Source organism: Arachis stenosperma, chromosome 5 (assembly GCF_014773155.1).
Source record: "Arachis stenosperma cultivar V10309 chromosome 5, arast.V10309.gnm1.PFL2, whole genome shotgun sequence".
NCBI classification, from domain to species: Eukaryota; Viridiplantae; Streptophyta; class Magnoliopsida; order Fabales; family Fabaceae; genus Arachis; species Arachis stenosperma.
The window spans coordinates 83,341,345-83,353,843 of NC_080381.1; the positions used below are offsets into that span (position 1 = coordinate 83,341,345).

The following is a 12,499-nucleotide window of genomic DNA, read 5'->3' on the forward strand; positions in this document are numbered from 1 at the left end:
CTGTGTAGTTCAAAGGCTCCAAAATTTTAACACAAGAGTGTTGAGAAGTTCTAAAACTTAACAACTCGGTTTGTAACTTATTCTATTTCTGATTTAGTTCAAAGATGTTACCTAATGTACAAAAACTATTCTTAGGTTTACAATACTGTAATATAAACTAAAATATAAAATGATAAATTGTCTACATTAAAACATTGGGATCCTTTTTAAGAAAGAAGACTTCTAAAAGATAATGAAAAGTAAGAAAAAAGCTAGAAGAAAATTTTTCACCACTTCGTTTTGCGTTCTATCTTCATTTTTTTTCTAGAGTTTAGGATCATATATATAGGATAGAGTGCATTAAATATCCATTAGAAGCCTCTGTTTCATTTTTGTCTCATTTCTTCTCAAAGAACAGGTGATTTTTGCTTGTATTTATGTCGTTACCCTTTTAAGTAGCTTTATATTGTACTTTGTAGACGATGACAGAAAAACTACTTTGAAAAATGATTTACTTTGTAGATCATTTTAAAACATTAGTTAAAATGCATGTTTCTCACATATTTCTAAGGTGAGCACTTTTGTGCTTTTAACTATTTTCACCTATGGCTATGGAGAGCAAGCCAGGATATATTGCCAGTGGGTCACAATCTGTATAAGAGAAAGATAATACAAAATCCAATTTGTCAAGTTTGTTCTAAAGAAATGGAAACAGTGGAACACGCTTTCTTGCTATGCGATTGGGTAAGAGCTACATGGTTTGGGGCTGAATGTCAAAGTATCCCAACTAGAGAGACAGTCACATCTATTGGGAATTGGTTATTGGAAAATATAAGAAAAATTAGAGCTGCAGGAGGTGAAGAACAAGAGAAGAGAATCAGTAATTTTGGGTTCTTGATGTGGGAAATATGGAAGACCAGAAATGACAAACTTTTTCAACATCTAGAAATAAATCCAATGTGGACAATTAAAAAAGCAAATATTATGAAAAATCTTTACTGGAAACTAAAAGAAAAACAAGCAGGAACGATGATCAGAGAAAAAGAGAACAGAATAAACCTGGTAAGATGGAGACCTCCTCCAACTGGCTGGCTGAAGGCAAACGTCGATGCAGCATTCAGGAAAGAAAAGGGTTCTGGTGCAATATCTGTGGTAGTCAGGGATAACAGAGGAAGAATTGTATTAGGCTTCACAGGAAAAATTCAAGCAAATTCAAGCATCGCAGCAGAAGCAACAGCAATTAGACAAGCCATAATCATAGTTAATAATCTCCAGATGGGAAAGACTCTAATAGAATCTGATAATTTGAAACTCATACAAGCAATTAAATCAAAGGGTTCAATAGGGAAAATTTCAGCAATTCTTCAAGACATTAATATGCTAATGGAACAATTACCGGAAAAGGGATTAACTTGGACTCCTAGAAACGGGAATTTCCTCGCCCATGAAATAGCCAAGGCAGCAGAAATAGGGGCATTGCACCATAATTGGAGCACTCAACCACCTGCAAACATTCACAGAATCATCAGAAACGAAATTCAATTTGATTAAAATTTGAGGATCAACAAAGAACTAAGCTTTAATAAAAGAGGAACAACGTGCCATACAATTGAGGACCAAAATGGATGCATCGGGGAGTCTGGTAATCAAGCTATTCCAGGTCTGAATCAGCAGCAGTTGCCGTCTCCTCAGCAGCAGCAGCAGCGTTTCCTTGCTTCCTCGAGACCGGCGTATCGACGCTGCGAAGTAGAAGGCGTGGTATCCATGCAACCTTTGGTTGAAGGCGGCGGTGGCAATTTATACCAGGTTGGATAGGTTCCAAGAGCTAGGAGGTGATTCCGTCCAGGAGAAAATTGAGCATGAAGTTGTCGCTGAGTTAAGTAGGAGGAAGGCAGCTGAGGAGGAGCAGAGACGCCGAAAAGAAGAGGAGGAGCTGAATTTTGAAACAACGGGGAGCGGAGAAGGATCTTGTTAACTTGAATTCCATCTAAAGGGCCTTAGCGGCATGTTTAACACCGCAACTCAGCGTGGCTTACGGCAAAAAACCGGGCTGTTCTGGTCGGTAATGGGGAGAGAACCTATCAACTCTTCACCGGCTGCGAAGGCGTTAGCGACTCCTCTCACTCTCAGCTTCTGTTGGTTGATTTCTTGGTTTGGAAAACACCCCCTCAAAGCAAAGGCGTTCTACTGTGGAGTTCAGCCGGGTTTGGGCATGGAGCTGTTTTTGGTCTGGGCCTCTTACAGCCTAGATACCGGACCCAAAAAAAAAAAAACTATTTTCACCTATGGAACACGGATGTTACTTCTAAGGTGAGCTGTCATTTAAGGTTGTACTTCTGAGGTGATATGTTTACTCATTCAATTTTTAAGGTTGTATAACACTTTCTCACGATCAGTTTTTTTCCTAGTTTAGATATATTATTTGAAAAAATTCTCAGTATTTACACACTTATGTAAATGTTAGATATAAATTAATGAAATTATTAAAATATATTTAGGTTTATTAATTATCAAAACTCAATTTGAGATATTATGGAGCTAACAAACAGGCTTTTTTACCTAAATGCGCATGTAAAATGCTTTAATTCCCAAAATGCGCATAGTTTGAAATTTTTCTGAAAATACGCACTTTCATTTCTTGGCCGACGTCTGCGAAATGGAACTCAACTCCATTTCATCCTAAGTGCCCACGAAATAGGCAAACATATCAAGTTTAGCTCCCACGAAATGAGTTGTCCAATTCCTTAGTGGCAGCAGCGAATTGGGAGGAACAATTTAGGAACGCCATGCGCGAAATGGACCACTGCGGAGGTGATAGATACTAAGAGAGGGTATTAGATACTAAGAACAACGATAACACTCATTTGAAAAGGCAGCTTGAAAAATTTACTTGCAGTTATTGTGGTGATAAAGGTCACACCAAGAGAGGTTGCAAAAAGAAGAGATTGGCTAATGCAGCAGCAGCTACTGCAGCTGCTGCTGCTGCTACGGCTGAGGCTGCTACAAAAAACAAAGTTGGCGAAGGGGGAGTAGATCCAATAGTCAACCAAACATGCGTTGCTACCTCTGATGGAACGAACCAACAAGGTGAAGGAGAAAATGTACAACCTATTGATTTAGCACCTATTACTTCAGCAGCCAGTGATGTCCAACCCCTCGAACTTGAGTTGTCTCAACCTACCTATTTTGAACAAGAGGATTCTCAGCAGGTAAAGATGTAAATGCCATTGTTATATCATAACCTATTACTGTATTTTAACTTTGGAACCTGAATATTTTTACATGATATAGGTTGCTGGAAATATAAGGCCTACAAAGTTGCCGGCAAGAAGAAGAAGTTCTCCACCACCGAGTTCTGTCACAGTCAATCCATTGCAGGATGGCAAGTTTAATGAAGTTTGTGCCTACTCCCGGTTTCAAAGCACCAAGGAAAAAGACTTGAAGAAATTAGCTAGATGTGTTTAGAGATGTTATGAAAATTAGTATGTGGCATTAGGCCTTTAATGTTTTGTTAAAATTTAGACAATGACTACTAAGATCAGTCCTGGTTATTTTGATATCACAGTGGATCTTTTGATGTTAATACTCATGATGCTTGGTTATGCATCTTTTTTGTTCAACTCTGATAACTAATTTAATATAAATCCAGTTTACTGTTTAACTTGCTTATTATAATCCTATTTAAATATAACTCAGTTTTGTTGAATCATGTGTAAGTCACAGGAATATCACAAATTACTCTTTATTCATTCCATTCAAATATTTTTACACAATACATATTCCATTACATTACATTACACACGAATCTTTCCATAATTTTTTCTTCAAAATTTGTAACACATCACTAACAAAAATACTACCATCATAAACACAGCTACCATCAACAAATTGGTCATGAATTTTTGACTTCTTACATCATTTTCCAACCTCCCAACCCTCCATGCTAGGTTCATCTTCATTCTACCATTGACTCTATCAAAATCTGCTATTCCAGCACTTTTCTCTTATCCAATGTCAGCCCAAACAAACATACTACACCAAGTCTTTTTTCTTGTCTGAAATGAACCAACAAAACACGATGAAATGAAGCAGGCAAGAACAAATGAACAAAATATCATATATTTAACTTACATTATAATTGGAATATCTAAAAAATGGCTTGTTTGAATTTGATTCTATTCCAAACCATTACAGAATTGGACGATAACCATACCCACACCATTCCGGCACCCTCGCACTTCTGTTCCGACTTTGTGACCTGGCCCAGTTACTGCTTGAAGGAGAGCAAATCGAGTTTTCAGCTGCGGTGCTTCCACCACCCACCATGGTGCTACAACTAATACCAATAAATGACAAAGATTTAACAAGAGGAAGAGCAACAACAAGAAGAAGAAGATAAAGAAGAATAAGAAGACAAGAGGAAGGAAGAGAAAGGAAGACGGAAGTTGAAGAAGATCCTAACTCAGATAAATAAGAGAAAATTAGGGTTTTAGAGACTAAATTGGGTATGAATACAACCCTTGCCACATCAGCTAGCCGTTGCAAGATCCAGCGTAGCAGAGAGGGTGCCACCATGGCACTCCGTTTGTTGAGTCATCACCGGAAAGGGCTGAGGGACTACATTGGTACCCGGATCTAAATCTAGAGGACCAGTATAGGTAATTTTAAATCTCGAGGACTAAAATGAGTAATCGCGTAAATCTCAGGGGCCAAAATGGGGATTTAGTCCTTCAAAGTTCTACGGTTAGTATGTTGAATATTGTACTTTGATCTTACTATCCTCCTTCCTTATATTATGAATTATACGATGAGTAAAAACTTTAAATTTGTAATGCGATTCCTTTCATTAAGAAGTCTTCCTCCATTTGACAAAATTTGACATCCCAATTTGTCGGTTTCTCTTTAAAATTGAATTTTATTTTTGTTACTCATCAAGTAAATTTTTATTAACTATATATATATATATATATATATATATATATATATATATATTGCATAAAAATTATTTGTCATATATTAAATATGTATATGTTTTTAATTAAAACAAATAATACTCAAGAAATCAATTCATGCAATACCTTTCTGGATTGGAGAAGTATTATAGAAGGGAACGAATTCATTGAGAAACGACTATATTGGATAGTAGACTCAGGTGAAAATATTCGCATTTTCAATAATGGGTTTTGCTAGGGAGATAATAAACTATTTATACAATGTGTATAATGGGTTATTGAGTTACAAAATGAATATCTCTCATATTATCTAGAATAACTATCCGAGTACTAGGGATAATAAACATCTTCTCAAAAACTTAAACTAATTTTGGGGTTCACCAAAAATCGAACTCTTGACCTTTCGGATTTAGCACTCTAATACCATGTCATAATACCACTCATCCCAAAAATTTCAACTGATGAAAAAAGGTAACACTAATGATTATATCTCTAATACTTCATAAACCTCTATTAGACACATTGTACAAATATTTCATTGGCTCTACTTTCCCTTCAATAATCTATGACTATCTCCACAACACCCTTTTCACGTATTATTAAATTTTTAATCCTACCTCTCAAACTAAAATATAATATGGATTAAGAAACTTCTCAGCATAATAGATAATGGAATCACTGTCTAATGAAAAAAATTTTCACATCTGACAGAATTCTCTCAATAATAATTGAAAGAGGATAAGATTGATGATTTCTAAATAAATTAGACAAATAAGGCGTTATCTCAGGCTAACAAGTTACTTTCCAGTTTCATTGCCTATCAAATGAATTGTGCACTGAAATTAATCAATCTAAAGAACTGTGGCAAGATCTCTGAAAAATAAAAATTTTCCATAAAATAATTTTTTTTTTTTTCTATGACATGCATTGTAAGAGCCCGATTTACAACAAAAATGATTTTTGGACATTCTACGACTAGAATTCGCAAAATCCGAAAATCTCAATTTACTCCGATTTGATAAGGCGGGTCTAGATAAAAAAAAATTTAAATAAATAAATAATAAAAAATAGTAGTAACAAATGCTAAGATAGCAATAAATGCTAATAATTAATAATTGTAATCACCGGAATAAAATTTAATCGATAATATATTTTTCCAAGTATATTTCTTGATTCGTTTTTCATCACCAAAATATTTTAGAAATATGTTGGAGTATAGATATTATATGATAGCGGAACTACCTATATCAGTATAGATATCTATTTTTGCTGGCTACGGTAAAAACAAATGGCTAAGAAATTACCACCTTAGTAATTATTCATTGAGGAGTAATCTTAGCCACTAGATTAATCCTTCTCTTTTGAGGTTAATCATGAGATATTACTTTATCATGTGATAAATTATTGGAGAATTATGAGTGAGATTATCCAAATTTCATCACACATGACTCACATTTTTCACTCCACCCTCTCCTCATATAACCAAATTCTCTCTCTCTCTCTCTCTCTCTCTCTCTCTCTCATGATTAAAATTTTACCTTAGCTTGGTGATCAAACAAAGTAATTAGTGGGTAACCATGAGTAAAATAAAGTAAAAACCATTAAATTCAACCTTATCTCTCCATTATTCCAACGTGTAAACCTCTCCTTCCTCTATAAATATTTTACTTTCACCTTTCGTCTTTCACGATACTCTTAATCACTAAGTGAGATTAGGAAAAATAACTAAAGAAAAAGAGAAAGTGAGGCGGAGACTTAGAGAGAAGAAAAAGAGAGAAACTAACTTCACCGTCATACAATTCCCTCTTCCATAATCAAGAACATTCAACCCTTTGAGAAAACCAACTAAGATAACCTCTCTAATTCTTTTGCTAAATCTCCTTCAAGAATCCCACTACAAGAAAAATACCCATTTAGGTACATTTGAAAAGTGTAGCCAAAAGTAAAAAAAAAATGATGCCTTAGGCTACGGCTACGCTTTTTGGGCTACGACTACGCTTTTTGGAGTGATTCCTATTCGGCTGTTGCCTATTCTCAAAGGCTACGCTTTTCTGCACCAAAGGCTACGCTTTTGACTTTTGAGAATAAGCTACGCTTTTCAAGTGATGCTGTCTAGGACCAAAGGCTACGCTTTTCAGCTTTCATTTTTTTAGAATAGGCTACGCTTTTCAACACTACTGCATCACTTATAAGGCGTAGCCACATTGTATACCATAGCTACTTTTTGTAAGCGTAGCCTTAGGTCCCCCTTTTTTTTGTATACTATAGCTACTCTATATAAGGGTAGCCTTAGGTCCCTCATTGTTTTTTTTAATTTTCTATATATATATATATATATATATATATATATATATATATATATATATATATATATATATATATATATATTCTAATAATTTTTTGTACAACATAATATTTAATAATATGATTATATATATAATTATGTATTTTTAATTAAATAAATTAAATATTATAAAATAAAAATAAATACACAATTATATTAAACTAAAAAATATTCTAGCAAAAGACAGCAAATACATTCTAAAGATTCACAAACACTGTAATGTTACAATATATTAGTACATAAATCAATGGATCCAGCTATCCAATTGAACAATCATTCAACAATAGAGTAAAAAAATAAAACATGTCTAAACTACTACTTTTCATGTATCAATGAATATAAAGAGGATTACAAATTATTGTTGTATTTTGATATTCTGGATTCGCACAATGCTTGCTCCTCTATTTCAGGATATCTCGAATCTTTCTTGGCGGTACTTTTATTTGATGCTGCTGCAGCCATCTGTCAAAAGAATCACTAGTTGAGTTCTACAACAACAATATCAAAAAAGTTAGTTTAGTTCATACCTCTTCAGATCGCGCTATCATGCTTGGAGGACTAACAGCTAAATAAGCATAAGCCATTAACTCTAATGGCCAACCAGTAATCTGTATTGGAAAACATTGAGATCTGACCAAAAATAGAACAAAATAAGTTGGTAACAATTAAAGTTAAAAGTATTCATCGGAATAATATCTTAAAGGCATATCAGATAATATAAAGCCATCAAGAGAGAGTAAGAAACGAAAGGTTATGGGCTTATGGCCATTATGAAAACAGAAGCTATATCAGTAAATAAATAAAATTCTACTCCGATGATGCCATACTGGTGAAAAATATCATGATCAAATAAAGCTTTAATCAATTAATAGCTTATCATTTTGTTTGGAACTTGTTTGCTTTGTGCTAACTTTATCCTAGATAACAAATTCCAATCTTTCAATCTATGTTTACCTGCTCACCTGGTTGATACGGCTGATCTGTAGTAAAGACAATTCTCTTTGATAAATTATCATAATCCAAAAAGTTATCCACCTAAACCAGTGAAAAGAAACTGGAGTTAGAAAATTTCATGGGCAAAATCATAATAAGGAAATTTTTTTGGAATAGACCGTACATACTCCTAATATTATAAACCGTACCCTCAAAACAGTTAAATAGAGTAGGTAGAACAACCCTCAATACTAAACCACCAAGCAACTCCATTTATTAGGATGACCAACCAAAAGACAGATCCAAGACAACACTTGTGCATTTTAAGTAATTCAGAAAAAAGGGAAAAAAGCCACACACACACACACACACACACACACACACACACATATCCTTCAGAAAATCAGAACCCAGATTTCATAACCATAATAAAAAAACTATATGAGAATTATATGGGAGCATAACAGCAATAAAAAAATGTCTATGTATAGATTCTGTTAGGAGGAAGAGGTCATTTGTATGACCAAAAGAAGAAAAAAAATGCTTGCAACTGTGTTTCCATTTCTGTTGTTATTGAACATAGATCAAATTTGATATCTGCCTTTTGCATGTACAAAGCAAATGCTTGCAAGTTATGGATATCTGTCATTATGATATGCTGAACTCCAGGATATTGAACCTATTATATACAAAAGAAATCATAATTGAAAAGTTCACTCCCTCTCAATTACAAACACAACATTTTGCAATCTTGATGTTAATATTCTCATCCCAACTATAAGCAGCGTATTGTAACACTGTCATAGCAGAATTATTTACCAATTCAGATCATTTTCTGAAATCAATTCCACTAAATACTCCACAAAATCAGTAGATACAAGGAATATAGGATAACTTGATGTAACATTTGTACCTCAAAAGATGAAGAATCGAAGACCCAACCTCCTTCATCAGTATCTAGAGATTCCAGATTACCTTCTTTATTCAGAACAAGCAAACCATGTCCTATTATACAATAAAGGGGTCAACTTATGATAAGAACAAATAACAAAAGTTCTTTTAATTTTTGGACAGAAATTGCAATAAATTGAAATAGCAAAAAAAATTGTTGTAAGCATAAGAACATCAGTAGAAATGGAAATTAAGAAAAGAAGACGAAAAAAATGAATGAAAGTCATCACAAAGGCAATGCAAAATGAATAACAAAATACAATGTAAAATATATATCAGTATAACCCCATTGCAATTTGCAAATATAATAACGAGCGGATTCCTTGTCCACAAGCTTTGTGACTGATTTTCGTTATTACACTATGAAAGTACTATCACTAAGGGGAAAGGAGAATGTAAAGGACTTCAAAAGCCCCAAATATTCCCTAAAGGCAATGCAAAATGCCTTCGTAATTGAATACCTGCCCACCAAGGAGAATTAAGGAGCTTCAGTGAAAGCAAAAAAAACAAGTCTGAAGGTATAAATATGGAAGAAATAATTGCTTTCCTAAGTAAACATTGTGCTACTTGGTGATCATAAAGGCCTCAACTCAAAATTTGAAGTAGCATGTACTATACCCTACATCAGGCCTTTTAACTTTGCAAAATTGTCTGCATTCTCCTGCAAAGGCATCAAAATACCAGTGCGAATAATAATAGCATCTAAGTTACATTATCAAATTAAATCAATAATTGAAAAGTAGGATGATGCGTATCAAATATTTTTTAAAGCAGTCCAGACATCTTCTACCATAACGCTTTGTTTAATTCATCAAAAATAAATTCTGGAACGAAGAGTTTGACAATTTGCAGAAAGCAAGATAGAGACATTGAAATACCTGTGACATTGTTTCTCCAAAGACACTCCAATTTTTCTCTATCTGATTATGGCAGAATGATTAACAGAAGAAAAAATTTTCAAATTAGCACACACAGCACACTGCATTGTTGTGATACTCTCTAAATAGAAATTGTCATAGAATAGAATAAAGAGAAGAATTCTATATATCTCATACCTCATCATCACTATCACAATCATACTCACCTTCAAACTGAAACGTGAGAGCGAGTTAGAGAATGAGAAAGAACAGGTTAAAACTTAAAATATTGTAAATTCACTCCAGCAAGTTATGATCAGATAATCAGAGTAGCATCATGAAGGTCAAGTTATGACTAGGTAAACCAATCTATCAATAAATATTTCATGATATCCATGGTACATGCATGCCATTCAGCATGTAATTTAATCCATAATAATCAGTTTATCCCAAGAAAGTAATCTAACTTCCTCAAGAATAACACTAATAACAAATACCAAACCTGTTGGTACTTGGTTTCCAATTAGAGAATAACACTAATAACAACTAACAAACCCTAACAAATCAAGATGCAAGATAATAAAGCAAAATGCAAAATAAAAAAGCAAACCCTAACATAGTAAGAAGCAGAAATTACACAAGATTGTAAAACCCCAAATATCAGAACAACAAATCCTCAACAAAATTGCAAACCAGAAGTTTCATACACACCATTGATCTCTGTTCAGTGCTTATGTCTCGGTTCATCGTTACTACCATCTCAGTTCTCCATCGCGGTTCGTCATCACCAAGGCCAACTTGTCGTTCTTCACTGTTTTTCGTCACGGAGAACAAAGAATGAGCGGTTTTGACCCAGACCAACTGAGTGGTTACGAGAGGGATAGAGAGATTCTGAGACAATAGAATGTTGAGCCGGAGTGGTGAGTGGTTCCGGTCACATCTTCGCATCTCTACCCTATATCAGTCACCGTTGCACCTCTTTCTCGCCCGCAGCTTAGTTCCCGTCGCAGCTCGCCTCGCCTCCTCTGTTCTGTTGCTCTCTACCGGTCGTGGTTCCGTTACTCAATGCCTTCCTGCCATTAGCCGTCGTCTGTCCTGTGCCGGCGCCGTAAATGAGTGTTTGAGAGATTAGAGTGTTTGGTTTTAGAGAAAAAGGGGCAAGGGTTTTTCAAGAGGATTAAAAGGGGAAAAGGATTTTTACTTTTTAGAGACATTAGAATGGTTTCAGATAATTAGAAGGGGAAAAGGAAAGGGTTTCTGCGCGATGGTGCAGTGAGAGGGTTTATGCGCGATGGTGGGTGGTCAGTGGCGATAGTGAGTGTGGTGAGAGGGTTTCTTCACGGGTCAGTGCAAGGATGAAGGGGTTTTGGAGGGGAGTGATGACCTAGGAGGGAATTGACAAAATTTTCGCTAAGTGTAGGTTTCCTTTCGCGTAAAAGAGGAAAAAAAGTTACCAAGTGATAAGTATTTTGCTCAAGATACATTAGGCATCACTTTTTAAGTGCACCCAAAACTTAAAAAATAGGCTACTCTTTAAAAGCGTCTCCTTTGATACGAAAAGTGAACCTATAGATATCAACCTACGGCTACGCTTTATAAGTGATTTCTATAATACCTAAGGCTACGCTTTTTAAATGATGCCGCATTTGTGTATCCTTTTCTTTTATAAAAAGGCAACTCGGAGAAAAGCGTAGCCTATTCTATGAATAGGCTACGCTTTTCAAATGTAGCTTAAAAAAAGTGTGGTTGAATGGGTATTTTTCTTGTAGTGTCCCTAAGGTGAGTAAGGAGTTCACCCTCTTCTTTTCTTATTAATACATTCGGCAATCATACTCTCTTATGGAGAGTTAATGTTCTTCATTCCTTGTATAGCAAGCTAACCCTATGAGCTTCCAAAAGAGTAGAGAGAACATCAAAATTCAAAGCACAAAAGATAAGAAATCCTCCTCCATTTTTTTACTATACATTCGGCCATATGGCCCACTAGGAGCAAGAAGATGCACTCTCATTATTTGACCATATTTCACTCATATATGATGTTCTAGGATTACTCAAGACTCAAACTCAAGGAAGTGAGAATCCACTCCCTTCCTTTCACCATGGGTTCAGCCATAAGGCTTTATAATTAAATAACATATTGCTTTTCTTAGAAAGTTCTTGGAGCCTAGAGCAACCGTAAAAGTGATTTGAGGATCTTGACTAAAGAGGTAAGAGTTAGGACTAGGTAGAAAGCTTACTATGTGCATAAAGTGCCTTCGTTGATGCTTAATGACAATTTGTGATGATGAATAAACTCTAGATATTTTGATACATAAATACTTATATTTAGAAAACTTGATGGAAATTATATGGTAATGCGGAGTAGCCGAATGGCCTAAGGTTCTTTGGGCAAAATTGTAACTCGTAAAAGATAATAAACAAGTAAAAAAGCCTTATAAAATAATGCTTAAAAATTTGAAAGAATAAGAGATTAAGACACTAGG

General features: G+C 34.7%; 1 protein-coding gene across 1 annotated transcript; it reads left to right on the forward strand.

The window, feature by feature from the left end:
• Window positions 1-684: 684 nt before the first annotated feature.
• Window positions 685-1,530, forward strand: LOC130980936 (uncharacterized). The gene has a single exon (XM_057904577.1). It carries the CDS (start codon window positions 685-687, stop codon window positions 1,528-1,530), a length of 846 nt encoding a protein of 281 aa, XP_057760560.1.
• The last annotated feature ends 10,969 nt before the right edge of the window (window positions 1,531-12,499 follow it).